At 42.5% G+C, this 22,873-nt stretch overlaps 1 protein-coding gene across 1 annotated transcript in view; it reads left to right on the plus strand.

Moving 5' to 3' along the window:
* Positions 1–22,873, plus strand: part of adamts17 (ADAM metallopeptidase with thrombospondin type 1 motif, 17) — a 182,014-nt gene that overhangs the window by 77,053 nt on the left and 82,088 nt on the right. Inside the window, exon 8 of the mRNA XM_030724178.1 lies at positions 12,136–12,241. Coding sequence (XP_030580038.1) covers positions 12,136–12,241 — 106 coding nt within the window. The remainder of the gene's footprint in view (positions 1–12,135; positions 12,242–22,873) is intronic.

The following is a 22,873-nucleotide window of genomic DNA, read 5'->3' on the forward strand; positions in this document are numbered from 1 at the left end:
TTTATGCTTTGCTCACAGTATTTACAGATCTCTCAGGTTTCCGATATGCGAAGACTGAGTACATGGAGTTTGGCGAGCAGACCGACGGGACCATCAGCGTCAATGGCGTGCCCCTCAAGAATACCACGCAGTTCAAGTACCTCGGATCCATCCTCAGCAGTGATGGCGACACACTCCCGGATGTCCGCGCCCGAGTCAGTGCGGCCTGGGCCAAGTGGCGCCAAGAGACGAGCGTACTCTGCGACCGCAAGATGCCTGAGCGCCTCAAGGGCAAGATCTACAAGACCATCGTACGCCCCATTGCCCTCTACGGTTGCGAATGCTGGCCTGCAACCGCACGACATGAGCAAGCGCTGCACAGAATGGAGATGAGGATGCTCCGCTGGAGCCTGGGCTTGACACTGCATGACCATGCAATGAACGAGGACGTCCGAAGACGGATCACCGACAAGATGCGAGAAGCATGCCTTCGATGGTATGGAGACGTCGTCCGAAGCGATGACAGCTCGGTGGCCAAGACCGTGATGTACCTCAGCCCGCAGATGATACTCAGCTTTACCTGTCCATGAAGCCAGATGACACACATCAGTTAGTTGAATTGCAGGAAGGTCTAAAAGACATAAACGCCTGGATGACCTCTAATTTTCTGCTTCTGAATTTAGATCAAACTGAAGTTCTTGTGCTCGGCCCCACAAATGGTGTCAAACCAGATACTTACTCTGGATGGCATTACTTTGGCCTCCTATAACACTGTGAGAAATCTTGGAGTCATTTTTGACCAGAATATGTCCTTTAATGCGCATATTAAGCAAAAATGTAGGACTGCCCTTTTGCATTTGCGCAATATTCCTAAAATTAGAAACATCCTTTCTTAAAGTGATGCTGAAAAGCTAATTCATGCATTTATTACTTCTAGGCTATTGTAATTCATTATTATCAGGCTGTCCTAAAAGCTCCCTGAAAAAGCCTTCAGCTGATAAAAAATGCTGCAGCTGAAGTAGTGATGGGGAAAAGAAACAGAGAGCATATTGCACATATTGCAATAAGGTAATGGAAGTAGATGTAGAAAGATGCTTTGTGGCACCTCCTGGCCATCTCTGGCCCAGTACAGCTTTTCCTACTATAATGCTCGAAGTCTGCTATTCTTTCTACACAATGAGAACACTCTTTCTCTTTGTGGACGCAGACTTAAAGCATGTGACCTATTTAAAGCTTCAATATAATCACTGAACTCATAAAAGGTTCAGCTATAAAAAATCCTGCCACCTGCACTTCCTTTCCCCTCATGGTTTTAACTTAAGAAGATCCCTGAATACACAAAAATTAGGCCATTTAAGAACATCTGCCAAGATTCAACCCACTACGTGGGTATATATCTTATATTAAAGGAGAGCTCCTGAAATTTAGAACATTCAAGGCTCTTGTTTAACATTCTAAAATGGCCTAAATCTATCAAGTTAACAAGATTTTTTTCTCAGGTGTCAAAGTCATCAACCCCAGAGCAAAAGCAGTAAACTGGAGGACCCCAAACCTCACAATGAGTTCTTCATAATTGCATATCTTCAGCTTTGCCAGGACTGCCAAGCCTTCCATCTCTGGTCTCTTAACAGAAGAAGTAGCCAGTATGCAATAGCTCTTATTTCACAATTTCCTTACCAAAAATTGCACTTTCTTTAATCATTCTTGCTGTTGGAATGTGTAGCCAAGGGGCTTCAATACTCTTGATGGGCCCTGGTTTCCTGGGTCTCTATCTGCCTCTGTCCTCTGGTGGGCTGAGCTGCGGCTTTACACTACTGTCAAAACTGTTAAACCCAAAATAACGACCCTGTTCTGAAAACGTAAGGAGTAGAAAGTAGAGACATTTGTATAAAAATGTATGGAGTAAAAGTAAAATGTTTTTGTACTTACTTCCCATCTCTGGTCCTAAACAATAATATTCAATAAGAAAACAACAAACGTGACTATGGAAGCTTGTTTCCGCCACTAAAAAAAAATTTTTTTTAATTCGCCATCTGTAATTCAGTATTTCAAGTTATTAACTCGAAATTTCAAGTTGTTTTCTCAAAATTTTGAGTTACTAAGTTGAAATTTCGAGAAAACAGCTCAATTTCTAGAAAATAACCTGAAATTTCGAGTTAATAAGTCAAAATTTTGAGTTATGTATCTCAAATTTTCGAATTAATAACTCAAAATTTCAACTTTGCGCTGCCAATCAGGAAGCTCCGTGATCCGTACATCATTTCCTTGTTAACTGGAAGCAGGAAGCTGAAGCTATCAGCTGTCCAACAGATCGACATGAAAATATTGATTCCTTACCTGTTATGCAGCTGTATTTTGCTAGAAGACATTTTGACCTTTGATGGTCAAAAACATGCCAATAATTTGTTCAGGTTTGCTAGAAACTGCTATCTCACTGATACTGTCGCTACCCCATTTTGAATGTGCATGTGCTGGCAGCATCTGCTTCCAGGTAACAAGGAAATGACCTTTCTCGCAGCTTCCTGATTGGTTGCGCTAAGCCAAAATTTTGACTTATTAACATGAAAATTTGAGATGTGTAACTCGAAATTTTGAGAAAACAACTCAAAATTTCGAGACAGTAACTCGAAATTTTGAGTTAATAACTCAAAATTTTGAGTTACGGATGGTGTATTTTATTTTTTTAGTGGCGGAATCAAGCTTCCATATATGACAGTTATCTTCCTGGTAAGACAAAAAAAATATGAAATGAGTCCTACCAGGATATGGGGATTAGGTTTTTCACCATCACTGGATGGTGATGTATAAAAGTTAGCAAATGTACACAGATGGATCCAAGATGGCGCCGCGAATGGATGCCCTGGTACTTCGGTGCGCTCTGTTTTGTTTGTTTTTGTGCGTTATTTCTGTGTCTGGACACTCTTCTGGGTATTCTTACACCAGAGTAGAGCTTTTCAACATTAGGTCCACAACACCTTCGGATTTATTTCCTGTTTTTGTCGCATCTGCGGCGGATTTATTACACACTCTGGCCCAGAAAGTGAGACGCCGAAAGAGAGGGAAGCGCGCTGGCGTGCTTGTGAGGCTAAGGAGACGTGGATTACGCACAGCCTTACCTGGGATTTTCCTCTCCAACGTGCGTTCACTTAGGAACAAAATGGACGAACTGATACTGATGAGGAGCATGAATAGAGACTTTTCCAAATCCTGTGTGTTATGCTTCACGGAGTCATGGCTGTGTGAGGAGATACCGGACTGCGCGCTCCAGTTGGAGGGATTTCATCTCCTCCGCGCAGACCGGCAAGCTGCGCTTTCCGGCAAGGCTACAGGTGGAGGAGTCTGCTTCTACATAAACAGTGGCTGGTGTACGGATGTGACAGTGATTGCTAAGCACTGCTCTCCCTCACTGGAATATCTTTTCATACACTGTAAACCGTTTTACTCTCCGCGGGAGTTCGCTTCATTCATACTGGCTGCTGTTTACATCCCGCCGGACGCGGACGTGCACGAGGCCCAGTGCGCGCTCACAGAGCAGATTCTGTGCATGGAGCGGACATACCCGGACTCTCTTATCATCGTACTTGGGGACTTTAATAAAGCCAGCCTGAGACAGGAACTTCCCAAATATAAACAATATATCACATGTCCGACCAGAGAGGAGAAGACACTGGACCACTGCTACAGCACGATAAGCGGGGCTTATCACGCAGTGCCCCGCGCTGCACTCGGCCTCTCTGACCACGACATGATCCACCTGATCCCCGCGTACAGACAGAGGCTGAAGCTCTCAAAACCTGTGGTGAGGACAACAAAGCAGTGGACCCGTGAGGCTGTGGAGGAGCTCCGCACATGCTTCGAAACTACAGACTGGGACTCAATGAGGGCTGCCTGTGACAGTCTGGATGACTACACGGACACTGTAACCTCGTATATCCACTTCTGCGAGGACAGCATTGTGCCATCACGCACCAGGGTGAGTTATAACAGTGACAAACCCTGGTTTACTCCCAAACTGAAGCAGCTGTGGATAGAGAAGAGGGAGGCTTTTAAAAGTGGGGACAAAGACTGCTACAAAGAGGCCAAGTACAGGTTTAGCAAGGAAGTGGCCACTGCTAGATCACATCACTCTGAGAATATACAGCAGCAGATCTCAGAGAACGACGCGGCCTCTGTATGGAAAGGTTTTAGGCAGATTACCAACTACAAGCCTAAAACCCCCCACTCCACAGACGACCTACAAACTGCAAATAGACTGAACGAGTTCTATTGTCGTTTTGATGGTCAGTTCAGCAGCCTTCACACCTCCACCAGTCCCAACTACAATACAGCCAACACAAATATTCACCCCCCAACCTCCCCCACTCCCCACACCTCAGAGAAGCCCACATCATCAAGGACTCCCACCCCAGAGTCCCCCTCCTCCCCCACCCCCACAGTCTTTTGTATTCAGGAGGACCAGGTGCTAAAGCAGTTCAGGAGTGTCAAAGCTCGCAAAGCTCCAGGTCCAGATGGTGTCTCACCTGCCACACTGAGACACTGTGCTAACGAGCTTGCCCCATTGTTCACGAACATCTTCAACTCCTCACTGGAGGCTTGCCACGTGCCTGTCTGCTTTAAAACCGCTACCATTGTTCCTGTCCCCAAGAAGCCAAGGATCACTGGACTAAATGACTACAGACCTGTGGCACTGACTTCTGTGGTCATGAAGTCATTTGAGCGTCTGGTGCTGTCCCACCTCAAGTCCCTCACAGCCCCCCTTCTGGACCCCCTGCAGTTTGCCTACAGAGCCAACAGGTCTGTGGACGACGCCATCAACCTGACTCTGCACTTCATCCTACAGCATCTGGACTCCCAGGGAACCTACGCCAGGATCCTGTTTGTGGACTTCAGCTCTGCCTTCAACACCATCATCCCTGATCTCCTCCAAGAAAAGCTGTCCCAGATGAACGTGCCTGATCCCATCTGCAGGTGGATCACTGACTTCCTGACGAACAGGAAGCAGCACGTGAGGCTGGGGAAGAATGTCTCGGACTCCCGGACCATCAGCACTGGCACTCCTCAGGGCTGTGTCCTCTCTCCTCTGCTCTTCTCCCTGTATACCAACTGCTGCACCTCTGACCACCAGTCTGTCAAGCTTATTAAGTTTGCAGACGACATGACTCTCATCGGACTTATCTCAGACGGGGACGAGTCGGCCTACAGGATGGAGGTCAAACGTCTGGCGTCCTGGTGCAGCCACAATAACCTGGTACTGAACGCCCAGAAGACAGTGGAGATTATAGTGGACTTTAGGAAGCACACAGCCCCTCTACCCTCCATCATCCTGACTGACACCCCCATCACCACAGTGGACTCTTCTCGCTTCCTGGGAACTACCATCACCCAGGACCTCAAGTGGGAGCCCACCATCACCTCTGTCATCAAAAAGGCCCAGCAGAGGATGTACTTCCTGCGGCAGTTGAAGAAATTCAACTTGCCAGCAAGGACCATGGTGCAGTTCTATACTGCCATCATTGAGTCCATCCTCACCTCCTCCATCACTGTGTGGTACGCTGGAGCCACCACTAGGGACAAACAGAGACTACAGCGCGTTGTGCACTCTGCTGAGAAGGTGATTGGCTGTAACCTCCCATCTCTCCAGGACCTGTACACCTCCAGGACACTGGGGCGTGCAGGTCGGATCACAGCCGACCACTCTCACCCTGGGCACAGACTTTTTGACCCTCTCCCCTCAGGCAGGAGGCTACGGTCCATACGGACCAGAACCTCCCGCCATAAGAACAGTTTCTTCCCCTCTGCTGTTGGACTCATGAACAATTACCCTAAGACTGTTACTACCACCCTCCACAAACGCTGATGACCCTATGTCTATGCACCTGTCTGACTGCACTGATGTACATATTAGTGGAATATAGTCTACATTCTTCTATCTTTTAATTAGTCTCTGCACTGTATATTTTGTAATTTTGTAATATTGTGCTATAGTTATAGCTCTAATATCTCTGTATATTTGCAATTTGTATACTTGTATATTGTCTTATAGTTTTTATACTTATTTGTTTCTTTCTGTAAGCACGAAGTACCGCAGCAATTTCCTAATGCTGTGAACCTGTTCACCCATATGGCAATAAAAACCTTCTGATTCTGATTCTGATTCTGATATGCTATAACAGCTTCCACTCTTCTGGGAAGGCTTTCCACAAGGTTTAGGAGTATATTTAATGGGATTTTCAGGCCACAGAACCAGGCTGCAACACAGTTCTGAGGACTGGCCTGCCGGCAGCAAATATGGAGGACCTCTGGAGGCCGGAAAAGTGGTCAGCTATGAAGCTGAAGGAGCTCTGGAGGCAGGCCGGGAGACCAGGAGTGAAAGCCCTCTGATGGTCAATGTCAGTTAAGGAGATGAAGACCCTCAGGTCGCAGAGGCTGATGTCGGAGATGACCCTATAGGGGTCGGTGACAACGGAGATGCTCAGGGGGCCGACAGTGACAGAGGCAGCAGGACAGAGGCTGACGACAGCGACAGAGGTGATGGGACACGTCTAGCACAACTAGGATTGGGCTCTTGGACTTAGGTACTGATTCAGGATACTTTGGCAGAATGAATGCTGAAATAGTGAATTCATATCAATCCACAAGGCTCTTAATTACCTTTGTTTATTTAAGTTAACAAAAAGCTTTTTCCTATTTCTGTTTTCGTTATTTTTTTCATTTTCGTTAACGATAAATTTGGTCTGGAAAGAATGTCTGCCGCCTAACAAAAAACTATCAATTCCATTACTTAATGGGGGTGGTCGGCTGTGGTCTCATCTCCCAGTGTGCCTTGCAGTTGGCTAGGAGTGGACACAGGAGTGGCAGACATCTAGGGGCTTCTTGGGGAGGTGGGTTGTGGCTGCCATTTTGTGGTGTCTGTGAGTATGCCGTGGTTATTGGTAGTGGGGGGTTTAAGTGGGTACTGTCTTGTGGTTTTGACTTTTAGGGCTTGGGGTGCTTGCAGTGGCACATGCTGGTCTTGTACTTTTTGGTTGTTTTATTGTCTGTTGTTGACTGAGTGGGTGACTGGTGTTGGGGTTCTAGACTACCCTTTGCAGTTGGGAGGGTGGATGCTGACCTTGGGTGCGGCAGTGCTCCGGGACGCTGTCACTGCCACTTTTCCCCGCCCTGTGTTGGGGCATGGAGTATTGATGTCCCTACGGTGCCACTTGGAGCTATCTCTCTCTCTTCTGAGGGTAGTTCTCTACCTCCTGATCTTTAGTGTCGCAACCTACCGCCTCTGGTCCTTCGGGGCTCTTGCCCTTTGGCCAAAGGCACCCCTTCTGGGGTCTCCCTGTTCCTTCTGTTGGGATGGGCACGTTGTTATCATTGGGACATGTGGTTTTGGGTGTTCAGTGCTCTTGGAGGGCTGTGGACAGCCTGAGTCTCCTGTCCCTTTCTCTGTCTGCCTCTGGCTCCTGGGAGGAGGCTTTAACCCCTCGTTATTAAGTACGCACTCATTCATGCACTCACTCACTCACACAAGGACAGACACAGGAAGATCATGTGTTTATTTCTTTTTTATGCTTTTTTTTCTTTCAGGTGCTCCTTGTCTTTTGACTGTTTTGTTACAGATGCAGCAGTTAATGACCCATTGTGCTTTATTTTTGCTTTGACCCTTATTCTTACCTTTTCTCTTAATTTTCCCACTTTTTTCCTTCTCATTTCTTTCATCTGTCAGCTCTAGCATTTTTACATAATACATATATACAAATTAAAATATCCTATAGAAAGTTCATAGAGCTTCTCTTGGCAAAACAAATAAAGTCTACTATAGAGTCACACTGTGTATGTACTATGTGCTAAATGTGGATTGTTAAATTTACTAAATGTGGATTACTAAGTTTAGATTTAGATTGGGTGGGGGTGGGATGGGGGAAGGAATGTAGGGTTATTTAAAGTCCAGTAGGGTTAGTTAAAGGTGAATAAGAATTTCTCTGTTTTTTGTGCTCACAGGGTGAGCAAATCTTTTCTTCAAGGATGACTTGAGTGTTGTCAGCATTGCAAGCTTTGCATGCTTAGGATTTAGTGGCTCACTGAAACGCCCTTTGTCATGCTAATTAGCGCAAAATACATGGCTGAAGTTGCTGGTGGGCAGTACCACTGTGAGTCCAGAAGCCTGATAAATCTGTTTGGCTCGTTGTGCCGGCAGCTATATGAGCCATCACATTACTGTTTGATCATCCAGCTCACCCCTAGCACTTGGCCAAAATGTGGCACTGATAATAAAAGCACTGTGGATCATAGGTATTCGTCTGTGAGCTTCAACAATGAGCTATGTTTCATTCACATTGGATTTTTTAGGAACAGTATGGCAGAGGATCACAAAGGGCTATCATCCAGTTTGATTTAAAGGGAATCAGTCCAGCTAATGAGGATCTCATTCTAGGAACCAAATTCAATGAAACCTAATTTAGCACTATAAGCACAATGTTTTATATGAGTCCTAATTTTATGTGCATTAGTGTCTGTCTGCTTGTAGACCATACTAACAAATATAATGCTAGATAATGAGTTGGTGTCTTTAAATCATAACTGTTTACTAAGTGTGTCAAATTGTGTATTAAGAGGAAACAAATGTGCTGCACAAATTATATTCACCAGCTGCTGTTGTTCTACTGTGCAAAATTTTACTACACAAAAGCTTTGTGTATATTTGTCAAAACAAACACAACGTTTGGCTCTGTGTAGTTATTTCAAATTGTGTATTGCTTATTCCAGAACTGTGTAGTACTGTACCAAGCTGAATCTAGATTTACAAGTTAAAATGGCCAGGATATGCCTGTTTACAAGAGGGACTAACAGATGCAAAAAGGAAAGGAAAAAAAAATAGGAACGTAATGTGGAATATTTTATTTATTTATTTATGATATTTATTTATTTATGAACAACAGCTAGCATATTGTATTCATCTCTGGCTCTCTTCTTCAGTGTGTCTTTTGTCCTGTCTCCCTCCCCTCACCCCAACCAATCGTGGCAGATAGCTGCCCCTCCCTGAGCCTGTTTCTGCTGGAGGTTTCTTCCTGTTAAATGGCAGTTTTTCCTTCTCATTATCACTAAAAGTTTGCTCACAGGGGGTTATCTGATTGTTGGGGCTTTCTCTGTATTATTGTAGGGTCTTTACCTTACAACATAAAGTTCCTAGAGGTGACTGTTGTTGTGATTTGGCGCTATATAAATAAAATTGAACTGAATCGAATTTGTTGCTTTGTTTATTTTGTTATAGAGAATTCCCTAAACAGTAAGAACATGAGAGAAAAAAATGTTAGGGTGAGACACCTGCTTTTGGGGCTATAAATAAAATATACATAAAAGTTAACTGACTTGTAATGTGAGTCATTCAAAAAGGAAAACACCATGAATCTTATCAATCTTATCTTATCACTCATGTAGAACCCCAATACCAAAACAGTTTGTACACTAAACCCATATTTTATTCAAAATAGAACATAGAAAACATGCCAAATGTTTAAATTGAGAAGTATGTAACATTTAAAGAAAAATATTGGCTCATTTTGAATTTGATGATGGCAACACATCTCTAAAAAGTTCGGACAGGCCGATGTTTACCACTCTGTGGCGTCCCTTCTTCTTTTCATAATAGTCTGTTAAAGTCTGGGAATATTGTCATATTCTTATCCGATATAAGATTCTAGCTGCTCAACAGTCCCGGGTCTTCTTTGTCGTATTTTTTGTTTCATGATGTGCCAAATGTTGGTAGAAGGTCTCGACTGCAGTCAGGTCATTTCAGCACCTGGCCTCTTCTACTATGAAGCCATGCTAAGTAGATGCAGTTTTTAGCATTGACTTGGTGAACGGTGCAAGGCCTTCCCTAAAAAGATGTTGTCTGGTTAGGAGCATATTGTTAGTCTCATAGCATAATTGGCCACAAAACAGTTTTTCACTTTCAGTCCATTTTAAATGAGCTTTGGGAAGATGGCATCATTTCATTTTTACATGTGGCCTCTTGTTTGCATAATAGCTCTTTAACTGGTATTTCTGGATGATACGGTGAACTGTGTTCACAGACAATGATTTCTGGGCCCATGCAGTGCTTTCCACTGTTTCTGCCTGTTTTTAATGCAGTTCCACCTGAGGCCCTGAAGATCACAGGCATCATGTGTTGATTTTTAGATTTCTTCAGATTCTTCATACTGTAGATAATGATATCAAAATCTTTGTAAATTTACACTGAGGTAAACATGCAGTTTTTTTTTTTTTTTAATAGATTGGTGAACCTCTGCCCATCTTTACTTCTGAGAAAATCTGTCTATGTGACCAATCGTCCAGGAACCCCTGGAACCATGCCAGTTGGTTTTATACTTCTCCAGACCACCTATGTCTTATCATGTGGACCTGAATTCTGAGGCCTTGCTCACCTTATGCACCACTGAAATATGTGTTTGGCACATGGCAGATAAACCAACACTTTGTCTCCCTTTGGCCTTCTCTCATTCTGTCAGTTTTTTTCCCTCCAGAGATCATCTGGCTTTGATTGTCTTGTAGTCGTCAGTGATTTAATTTATGATTGTCTAGACTCAGATGACCCTGGTCTGGCTTTATATGGAGAAGGAAGTCTGTGCGTGTGTTTGTGTGCTGACACGGAGTTCTGTCTGTAACTCTGAACACAGAGCACACCTGTGTCAAAGGACAATTATTGTTTTGTTTCTGCCAACAATGCATACTCAAGCATTTGGTTTTTACATGTCTATGTTTCCAGCACTTGATTCCAGTCATTAATATTTCGAATCAATGTTTTGAATCTCAGACCTATTGTATTGTGTCCCAAATTATTTTTCAGTGAGCATAATTAAAGATTCTTTTGTTTTGTACAGTTATATTAAAATTATTTTGCTGCTACAGGAAAACAATTGATGATGGCAAAAGATTTTATATTATTTAAAAAAGAACCCTGAATATAGGTATAGTTGTTCCAAATTATTATGAATCAAATGTGAAAAACACCAAGGATCAACTTCACTTTCCAGAGAGCCTACCAGTCCCAACCTGCCAAAGGAGCACTCTGCTTAGCTTGTCAATATTTCTTAACTGCCTTGTAGGAACCCTCTACTGAGGGACTCCAAGAAAAAAGGCTTTATGTATGACCCAAAGCAGTGTGTGCTTGACCCATACCTGTGTACTGTCTCTTACCCACTGTGACTCTAAAGTGGAGTCCAGTGAGCCTCTCTATAATTGACTGCTTCTAGAATCCATGATGTGCTTTTTGTTCAGTCCAGCTGTATCTAGACAGCGTGCTCTAATATTCCATATCCATAAAACCATTTTCAGCAGTCAGGGGTTATGTCAGCCAAGCCGGATTCAGGTGGAATTATACTGAGCTTTAGTTGTGCTACAGGACGACCAAGCACTTGAAAATTCCCTCTCCAATGCCAGTCTGCCAGAGTGGCTGGGATAATTTGATTCCTGGATTTCTTCTCAAGAATCTTTGAAATAACTCTTGGTCTAACCCCCTCACCTTGGCTCTGTAGGTAGATCGATGAATGTACAGTACCAGTCAAAAGTTGGGACATTTGGGTGCCTAGGGGTAGCTAAGTGGTGGACTTGGCGACCACATACATACGCTGCGTTGCAGTGCGGGCGGCGTGGGTTCGAGTCCTGGCCCTTCACCAGTCTGTCTGTGTGTTTTCCCCTGTATCTTCTCCCTGTTTCCTGTCTCCCTCCACTATCAGTGAAAGTTGCTGTGGCCAAAAACACAAAGAAGAAAAGTTTGGACATTTATATGAATAGGTGAGTGTGTCCAAACTTTTGACTGGTACTGTATAAATTAGTCCAAATTAGTGTGTGTGTGTGTGTGTGTGTCTTTTGCTGCTTCAAAGCAGATTGAAACAAAACAGAGAGCAGAGGAGAGAAGCTGTAATGGAGCAAGTGCACAAAGTCAACACCAGCTTCAGCTTAGCTCTGGCAGGTTAGCCCTTTACCACAAGTTGATTGGAATGTTTCTTTAGGCATGTCACATATGAACCTTGGTTCTCTGAGTCTGTGTTTTTAAACTGTCATTGATAAACTCTATGGCACTGACTGCTCAGTTAGTGTCAAGCATTAAAACACTATCATAACTGTTACTTGGAAAACTCACTGTCATCTCATATTACTGTGTTACAGGTATTGCTTATCTAGGTGGTGTCTGCAGTGCCAAGAGGAAGTGTGTGTTAGCTGAGGACAATGGTCTCAATTTGGCTTTCACCATTGCTCATGAGTTGGGACACAAGTAGGTTGTGGGAAAGTTTTAAACAACTATATTTAATGAATGCATCCTGTCATTATCTTGCTGCTGTTTTAAAAATGCTGTAAATGGACTGGTACCTATATAATGCCTTTCTACTCAATTTTGAGCACTCAGTTCACATACAGTGCTTTATCTATATCTAAGCACTTTTACTTAACATTCTCACACACACTCACACTCCAGTGAATGCATCAGGGTCAACTCAAGGTTCAGTATCTTGCCAAAGGATACTTTGACACATATATTATAGAAGCCAGGGGATCGATCTACCAACCCGCTTTACCACCTGAGTTAGCCAGCCCACCAGCCAGCTATCCATCCATCCATCCATTCATGTTCTTCCACTTATCTGGGGCCGGGTCATGGGGGACAGCTGCCTAAGCAGAGAAGCCCAGACCTCCCACTCCCAAGCCATCTCCACCAGCTCATCTGGGGGGACCTTAAGGCATTCCCTGGCCAGCCAAGAGCTATAATCTCTCCAGTGTGTCCTGGGTCTGCCTCAGGGCCTCCTCCCAGTAGGACATACCCAGAAACCTCACTCAAGAGGCATCCTGGTCAGATGCCCGAAGTTGAAGATCTCTGGGGACTGGGGCTTCTGCCAGGCATTCCCAGCGTGCCCTCACAATACGTTTCGGTGTGCCGGGTCTATCCAGCATCCTCCCCTGCCACCTGATCCAACTCACCACCAGGTGATGATCAGTTGATGGCTCAGCTCCTCTCTTCACCTGAGTGTCCAGAACATACGGCTGCAGATCTGATGATACAATCACAAAATCGATCATTGACCTGCGACCTAGGGTGTCTTGGTGCCACATGCACTTAGGGACATCCTTATGTTCGAACATGGTGTTCATTATAGACAAACTGTGGTTTGCACAGAAGTCCAATAACAAAACACCATTTGGGTTCAGATCAGGCAGGCCATTCCTCCCAATCACGCCCCTCCAGGTTTTACTGTCATTGCCACGTGAGCGTTGAAGTCTCCCAGCAGCACGATGGAGTCAGGGGATGGTGCACCCTCGAGCACAAAGCAGTTAATAGCCATTTACATTGTTCTTTGTTAAAAAACAAAACAAATACTGATTCTAATTTTCTCTCAAAGTGGAAAAGAGGAAAAGTTCTATGTGGCTTCAACTTGTGGCAGAGATGGCAGGAGCTTCAGTCACAAAGACTACTCATTTAGAGCTACAGAAAATATGAGTAATTATTTTATGTAATGTGATTATGAAACGGGGGTGATATGTTCAATGACCATAATACGTGTACAGTGATACGCTCAGATTTTAAACCCTTTACCACATTCTCAACAACTCATGTGTCCGTATGTGGTGTACACAAGAGACCTTTTTGGTATAGCAGTTTTCATAAGGGTTAGGGAATATTATATAATCATTCATCTAAGATAAGAATAAATAGGTAATGACAATGACAAATAAAATAAATGAGAATAATAGTCAGCTGTTATTTCAAAATAAAAATGGGTTACCAACAGAACATCCCTGTTCCATTATTGACCTTTCCATAAATGGGATATCAAAATTAGAATGGTCACAAATTAAATATCTCTTTAAGAATCTATTGAATTGTGCCTTTTTACCTATATTTATAGTCCTGCTCTCTCTGATGTATTAAATAAAAAAAGTCCTTACAGATTAAATTTATTCAACAAGAGAAGTTTATACACTCATCAAAAACATTTTTAATCAGAGTATAGCATCTGGTCATTTATGTATCAGCAGGGGGTTGTTAATCAGTGTCAGCCGAAAAAGGCTGCTATATTGTTAGATGCAGTAGATATACTAAATATAATATGACCTACAGCTGAAATTACATGGATGAATGACACTATACATGGAAAAATTAAATTTATGGCATAGGAATACAAGGAATGATAAAAAAGGACAAATGTATATTTTTTCATTGAGACTTTTAAGAGCCAAAGTATTAAGAGTATAGATCACAGGTCATGGTGCTGCCCAGTGTTTCATTGTCTGTTGAAGAGTGTGCGTGAAACATCATATACTATTAGAGGGAATAAATAAGAATTTTGGAGTTCTACAGCATGCACACGGTTAATTCTTTTCACTGGCAAACTAGTAGCAATGAGTTTTACTTCAACCTGCAATAACTGGTCTGCCAGGGCTTAAGAGGTTGTAGTGATGGAAAGGGATGGCATTTACAGTATGGTGGAGCCAATGGTGAAAAAACTCCAGGAAGTGACCAAGGAAAATATTTGATACTCCACATAAAAAAAAAGATTACAGATGCAATAACAGTAGCCATTTTCACACAAACTGCAGACAATTTCAAGAGAACTGGTTGGGATATTTTCCACATTTGTTCTTTCTAACTTTAAGTACACAACAGTAAATGGTTGGTTTCAGATGCTATAACAGGATTATAAATAATCTGTTTTGTTTCGGCACCCTGATGGAATATGCATTTAGAAGCACTTGCTGGCAATGCTAGCACTAGAATATTAGCAATCCTATTTTACAGAGTACCAGGGAGCTAGCAGTTTAAGGACTGGTTAATGTTTGGGCTGACTGCATTGGACATTTATTAAACAGCTAGTGTTTGTGTACTTGGTCCTCCCTGCCTGAGGTGTAGGTAAAAGTTCTGCACTGCGTTGCAGGTTTAATGAGAAATCTGCATGAAGGATTTGGCACATGAAGATATTATAAAAGGTCAAAATAAGTTACATGGATGTGAATATTTCTTCACTTTGATTAGCTCTACGATGGCTGAGAAAGCTACAGTTAAATGTGCCACCTGCACATAAACTCTTCATTGACAGCAGTGTCACAGAAAGCTAAAGACTGGAGTAACTTTGTGACTGTTCCAGGCACCACAGATGTTATTGCTGTTTTCAGAGAGCAGCTCTATTCAAGCTTTGGGGCCAAGAAAGGTAATGAGCTGGCACATACTGTACCTCACTGCTGTCCGTGAACATGCACAACAGGGCAGTGGCGTTGCATAAGCACACACACAGACTCATCTAGATACACTAAAATGAGTTATTTTCTTGTGTGTTGTGAAGCTATCAAAGTGCTAAGGTGCTTGTGTAAACTCTAAGCTTAGACTTGTACTGCATGGATTTTTTAATGTTATTGTGTTTAATTGCTACTCATTACTGATTATATGGGATAGAAAAGCCCACATGAATTAGGTCACCCTAGTTATTACACATCAAAAACATAACCTGTGTACTTACACTTAAATTTAAACTAAACTTATAGTTCAATATTATCACGAATTCTTTAGGCCATGACAGTAATGTGATAATTTCACATCCCTATACACAGCATAAATGTACACACTGGAGATGCATATACAGATGTGAATGAAGTTAAATACAGATAAATATTACACATAAAACATAGTAAAACATGTTTTCCTGCACTTAAACACTGTTGGAGACCTATTGTAAAATAATTCAGCAGCAAATAGAAGTAAAAAAACCAAAAGCTGCACACAGAATTTTGTTTTAACCATAATAACTCATTGACTGGACTGGTTTGGTAGTACCATTCGTGTCATTGCTGCTACACTGACCATCTGAGAAAGTCATGTGGCACTGAACCCTGTTCATTTAGTTGTATTTGATGTTATCGAGAGCTAGTAGTTTGTCATTGCAAATTTCATGGTCGATAAATGATCCTGCTGAAAAATATGCACTGTTCAAAATCAAACCAAAGCCATCGGGTTAGGAATGAAAATATAAGGCAGGCTTTTGCACAAATATTGTATGGTAGTGAGTATTAACATGGATATAGTGGAATTTAGTGGATCTCTTTTGCTTTACATACTATTTTAAAGAAATATACATATGTGAATACTAAAGTTATACAGCTCTTAGACACTGTTCCAGTCCCTCTGCTTTGAAGGCTGTACACTATCCTCTGCAGTGGAAGAGGATATGTTTAAATTCTGAAATCTAATTATGTATTGCTTTAATTTCAGGTTGGGAAAAGAAGTCTGCACTTGTATTTTATTAGTTTCTGAGTCTGTGCCTGGAGTGAAGACTTGGTTGTTGTCTTTAATTTGCAAATGTAGGTCGCAGCTTTGGTTGGAAACACAGTAACTTTGCCCAAGTAAAGTCTTCCCCATTTCAGCACACATTCTTTCCTCTGTTGCTCTCTGTTTTGTGCCTCTGTGCGTGCACAGATGAATAAGAGAACATTCTTGTCAGAGCTCCTCCTCAAGCTCTGACTCTTCTCCATCCATATATTGCATGTGCATTACTGTAGGATAAGCCACTGCTTGAAGGGGATTTAACACAGTGCACTGGTGTATACAAAATGTACTTTGTGTATACATTTTGTGTCAGTCACTTAGCATAGAAAGTGCTTGTATGAATGTGTGTGTGAATGGGTGAATGAGACCTGTTGTATACAGCACTTTGAGTGCTCAAGAATAGAAAAGCACTCTATAAGAACCAGTCCATTTACAATGTTTTTGGGTTAAAACAGAACTGAGTGTACAGTATAAATACTGTTGGGAAGTTTACTGCATTTTGTTGACTTAGCCAATTTCATTCTAAAATATATAAGCAGATGTTACGGGAGCCATCGTGGCTGCTCTTAAAATCCTGGTCAGTCCATCACCTTAAACTGTACCACAATATTGCAAACTACCCAGTTTAATTTGCACTGTCCTGTGCAACAATATGAAATAAGCAGAAAAGTTCATGAACACATCAGGACATTGCATGCAATATTTAAATTTCCAGTTTATGAAACTTCACTTGCTGAGCAGTCCTTAACTTTGGACATAATCTCACTTCCTGTATCACACATTAGTGCTTTCACACATCTGTTAAAACCTAGCAAAGAAGAAGCGATCTCTATCCTTAGAAGCTGAAATGGCTCTCTGACCCATTATTTCATCATCAAACTGTTGCTAGGATACAGACTAAACATCCAGAGGCACTCTTCATAATTTCAGGACACTTCAGTCATGTTTCGCTCTCCTCCCAGCTGACTGGAAGCCATCATGAAACTCTGATCACCCACTTTATAACATGTTTATGGTACAAAAAAAAAAAAAATCAGTACTGGAAGACTCCTCTGTTTTAAATTGGAGAGATACAGAAAAATCATTTATACCCACAGCCATCAGGCTTTTCAGTATTCATACAAATAGCAGATGAGCTATGTCAGACATATAAATTTCCCTCTGGGATCAATAAAGTTATATAACTGGATAGTATAGTGGTGACATTATCGAATTCCATCCAGGGCTTGCATCCCAAGGCTAGAATCCCCCCAGTCATGGTACCCAAGCCTACCTCAGAATATGAGCAAATGATATTACTGAAGTCATACTGGCTCAGATGTTGCCCAGATTAGCAAGGTTCATGTCAGATGTTGAGGAACCAGGGCTACTGGAACAAGAATACAGCACAAGTGGACACGAGACATCAAAACATCTATTAGCTTAGTGTTCCAACATCAGCAAGAAGCAACTGCTATCGCAACTAGAGATTGATGAGGTGCAACACAAATTCTACCACAAGGGGGAGCCAGCATGTCAGGTCAGGGGGGGCAATTTCATCATCCCCACATTCCGAGATTGGGTACCAAACCCCAAGAACAACGGGTACGTTGAATGCCAAAACAGCTGACCTGAAAAATAAGATCATGGAAACGCGAACACCCTTCACTACACGAAGTACCCTCTGAAAGTCTACTAGAAGATGTGAATGCAGCACTGCAGACAAACCCTACCTAAGACCCGCAGAGACTAAGGCAGGTCCTTAGGAGTCAGCTGAATGGGAAGAAAAATATCTACATAATCAGCACCTATGCCCTGCCAGCTGTCAGATACCCAGCTGGTCAAAGGAGAAGATAGAAGCCACTGACATCTAGACAGGAAAGCTCCTTAACAGGGACTGCTGAGTATCAGAACCACTATGCTAGGTGAAACAACAAAGGTCCATGGCTACATCAGGAAGTTGACCACAAATAATCACATGCTTAGTGAATACCACAGGCAGCAGAAACCTGAGAAAGAAGATGAGCAAGAATAGGAACCATCATGGAAGGATAGGCCCCTGCACAGATAGAAGAAGTAGCTGATATCAAAAAGTCCTACCAATGGCTGGACAAAGCTGGGCTGAAAGACAGCACAGAGGTGCTAATCATGGCAGCACAGGAAGAAGTGCTAAGCACAAGATTGACAAGAGGCTACCACACAAGGCAAGACCCCAGGTGCAGGCTGTGCAGAGATGTCCCTGAGACAATCCAGCTTGTAACAGCAGGGTGCAAGATACTAGCAGGTAGAAGTGCTAAAACCAAGTGGCTGGTATAGTATACAGGAACATCTGTGCGGAGTATGACCTGGAAGTCCTGAAGTCAAAATGGTATAGGCCCCCAAGGGTGATAGAGAATGACAGAGCTGGTAATGGCTAACCAACAAGACATAGTAGTGAACAAGCAGAGGAAGTAAGTCGTAGTGATAGATGTAGCAATACCAAGTGATGGCAACATCCAGAAGAAGGAACACAAGAAGCTCGATAAATACCAAAGGCTAAGAGAAGAGCTAGAGAGGTTTTGGAAGGTGAAGGTAACACTGGTCTCTGTAGTAATTGGAACACTGGGGGCAGTGACCCGCAAACTGGGAGAGTGGTCCCAATAGATTCCAGGAACGACATCCGAGATCTTTCTCCAGAAGAGTACAGTCCTGGGAACAGCTAAGATACTGCGCAGGATCCTGAAGATTTCAAGTCTCTGGTAGAGGACTCCCGTTTTGGAGGAGGACAAAGACCGCCCACAGGGCAAGTGGGGAATTTTTTTTAATTACTAAAATGAAAATCCTTAAAACTTTACATCCATCCTGTAAAATACCATCTTATGACCACAGTTAGTCAAACTAGCTTCCAGAGACAGTGGCTATGTGTAGTCATTTTGTGGGTGTCTGTGTCATGGATCACTGTTTGGCAGGGAGGAGTAGGACCCCAGTGCAGAAACATGAAAAGTCTTCTTTTACTGGTTCAGAAACACAATATGGAATCTCATTATTAGCTGGTTCAGAAACTGAACTCACGTGTTTAAATTCTTAGAAACACAACCTGAAATGTCCCTTTTAATTGGTTCAAAAACAAAACAGTCTCAGAGATGCCCGGTTCTGGCAGAGGATGAGCTCCATGCAACAAAACAGTTTTACTTACAGAGGTGGATCTGTTTAATGGCTCATTGCAGAGCCGCTAGAGTGAGCTGAAGCCACACAGGGCACACAGGATCACCAGGCTGGGGCTGTGCAGAGTTCACTGTGTCGGCAAAACGGCAACGAGTTGTAGGGCGATGGAGAGTTGTTGGGTGAAGTGATGTGGCTATGGACTGGAGGAGAGAGGCTGAATCACGCCCCTTAACTGGGCTGCCCATGCCAAACAGTTCATACTGGAGATTTTCCTCAACTGAGATACCAAGTAAGCCAGCAAGATTGGTTCCAGGAATCATTGGAGCAGTGGAGTGGAAAAAATATATCCACAGAAAAAAGCCTGTAGTCGTCTTTTGTAGTAATCCCAAATGCAGGATTCAGAAGGCAGGATTCAACTTAATGCAACTTTATTGCTGGATCTCACAGGGAAAATGTACACTAATTATACACAGGACTGGACAGGAGCCAGCCAAGCCAACTTAACTTTATTTATAAAGCACTTTAAAAACAGTAATCACTGACCAAAGTGCTGAACATAGAGCCAGAGATAAACTAACTGTCATGGTGGCCGACAGAAAACGGACCCAGACGCAGAGGCAACAGTTCACAGAAAACAGAGTTTTTATTCCAAAAATAAATGTAAACAGGGAAAACAGGTGAGAGTGCAAATTTTCTGGAGAGCACGGAGAATCTGAAATGAGAAAGCGAACAGGGTCAGACAGGTATTAACTAACTAAAAAAGGTGATGGTCAGGGGGGGAAGGTAAGGTGGCTGACTCTGAACTCAGGTTTTACGGTCTGGTCGGGGATGTGGCTGGTGGAGTGAGTCGGGGCCGAGGTGGTCCGAGGGGCAGGCAGGCGGAAGCAGATGAAGCAGGGGAGCAGGTGGTTGAGTAGCTGGTTTCCGGAGTGGTGGAGGCTGGAATCGCCGCTCTGAGGGAAGGTGATGCAATTTAATGGAGATGATGAGCTACAGGATCAACAGAGTGAATAACAAGAACATAAGACTGTAATTCCTTGACACAAGCTGCTAGGTTTACCACAGGTGGGGTAGAACGTCTCAGCCCCTCCTAAATACTCCCGACCTTGATGAGCAACAGGAAACAGCTGCCTGCCCCAGTGGATCACCTGGAAGACAAAAACACTCCCACCAACCACACGGCCCGCCCCGACCCGTGACACTAACTATGAAACTACATCAATTCAGTTCACAGATCTTTATTGTCCCCTAAGGGAAATTTGTTCCACAGCCAGTAGTAAAAAACATGAAACATAAAACAAACAAGTACAAGATGATAACATACATAAAATCACAATAAATCGATTAAAAACCTATGCAAATCTGTGAAGCTGCTTAGGGCTATGCTAGCAATTTTTTTTTGGCCACAGCAGCTTTATTCATAGTGGAAAGATACGCGGGCAAACTGGTGACAGGCCAGGACACAAACCTGCACCGCTGTGGGTCACCAGCTTCACCACTAAGCCACCCGGGCGCCTATGCCAGCAGTTTTTCAGCACACAATTCCCAGCAGTTTGTTCCTGCTCTTACATGCTAAATCTAAACCAGCAGATTAGGTTAAACGTAAGTACAGACTCAAGAGTAAAACATTCTCCTAAAAGTAGAGTCCACATTAAAACCGTGGAGCTTCTGATGAAAATGCATCCTCTGATGAGCCTTTTTACAAAGTAAATCTATGTGGGCTTCAAAGTCAGCCTGTTGTCAAGGATCATTCCCAGGTGTTTATAGTGGTTCACGGCTTCGACGTCTTCAGCAGAAATAACCACAGGCAAGGTGACTGCGCTGTGTTTTCTAAAATCAATAACCATCTCCTTTGTTTTAGAAACATTTATCTCACATCAGTGAAATCACTGACCACTCGCACGTGATCTGGGTCGTCTATGCCGAGGAGGGACAAAATAACAATACAATACAATTAAAAGCAGATGAGAAATCAATAAAATATAATCTTGCCAAAGCTTTTTTTTTTTTGTTACTGTCCAGATGTCTTTAATCATATTTAAAAGGGTTCCTGTTGCAGGTAAAAGGACTTAACAATCTATTCGAATGACTTCATTGCTAATGAATTAAGGGCAACAGACCTAAAGTCATTCAGAGACTGAACGACCTTGCTTTTGGGGACAGGAGCAATGACAGAGGATGGGTCTGGAGAGACATGTTAAAAAAAAAAAAACAAGATGTCTGCCAGCTGCAGGGCACAGTTTATAAGAACAAGGTGTCAGATGCCATCAGTACCTGGACTTTTCCTCTCCTTAGTCTTCTGAAAGAGCTTAAAACCAGTTCCACTATCAGCGTGTGCTGTGACACCTGATTGCACGTTTTTAAAACCAGAAAGCTCCTCAGTAAAATCACAAATATTAAAACAATTGTAAAAACAATTAAAATCATTAGACAACTTTAAACGCAATCAAAGTCCTTTTAGTGCGCATCATGGAAAAACACAGTGAGGAAACACACAGTATGAGGGGAACCAAAGACGAGGACACAACAAAGACCAGAGGAGGACTCACACAATCTAACAGGCAGGGAGGAAAACAAATGCAAAAATCTTAATTTATTTGAAAATACCTTTTTAAAACAAGGTGTACACATTTTTTCTTGGCTCATTAAAATATATTTTTTTCAATATATTGTCCTGTCTGTCCTATCTATGTTTCTAAACAAGAAAAGGAAGAAACTGAGATTCTGGGTTCATCCAGTTCTTTATAGAAGGCAGTACGGAGAATTTCATGGTTTGATCTATGACTTAAAGCTTTATCACAATGGCTTTTGTACATATTTCGGGATGTCAGTCGGGCATTTTGAGCTCTGTGTGAACAAGTAATTGCCCCTTAAATCTAATAACCGGTTTCTTTTTCACATATAGCCAGGAAGGTTTGGGTAGCTTTTTTCCCTTAATAAATGAAATCATTGTTTTAAAACTGCATTTTATATTTATGTTTGTCTAATGTTAAAACATTTTTGATGATCTGAAATATGTAAGTGTGACAAATATGCAACAAAAACCCCCCAAAAAAACAAACAATGGAAGGGCCAAATACTTTTCCACTGCACTGTATGCTGTGAGAATACTTGAAATGAACAGTTAATGCAAGTCCTTAATTGTTAGGTTAATGTCAAGTTATGTTCAAGTTATGTTCTCAAATAACTTGTAAATGAGGAAAATTTGCATAAAGACTGATGAAGCTGGTTAAATCAAATTGACCAAATCGATGTCAGAGTGCTGCTTAAAGCACCTACAAGATATTCAGTTATTTATATATTTAGACCTTTCACCCTTTTCTGCAGCCAGTTGTTCTGTTTTGTTCTAAACGTGTCCACAGACTTCTTTCTCCGGTGTTTTTTGTGTGCCACCTCAGTCTGTACACCAGATCACGTATACCAAATAAGAACCATAAAAAACATACAACATATAGGAAAAAATGTGTCAGTCTA

The sequence above is a fragment of the Archocentrus centrarchus genome, unplaced genomic scaffold (assembly GCF_007364275.1).
Source record: "Archocentrus centrarchus isolate MPI-CPG fArcCen1 unplaced genomic scaffold, fArcCen1 scaffold_32_ctg1, whole genome shotgun sequence".
Classification (NCBI taxonomy): Eukaryota; Metazoa; Chordata; class Actinopteri; order Cichliformes; family Cichlidae; genus Archocentrus; species Archocentrus centrarchus.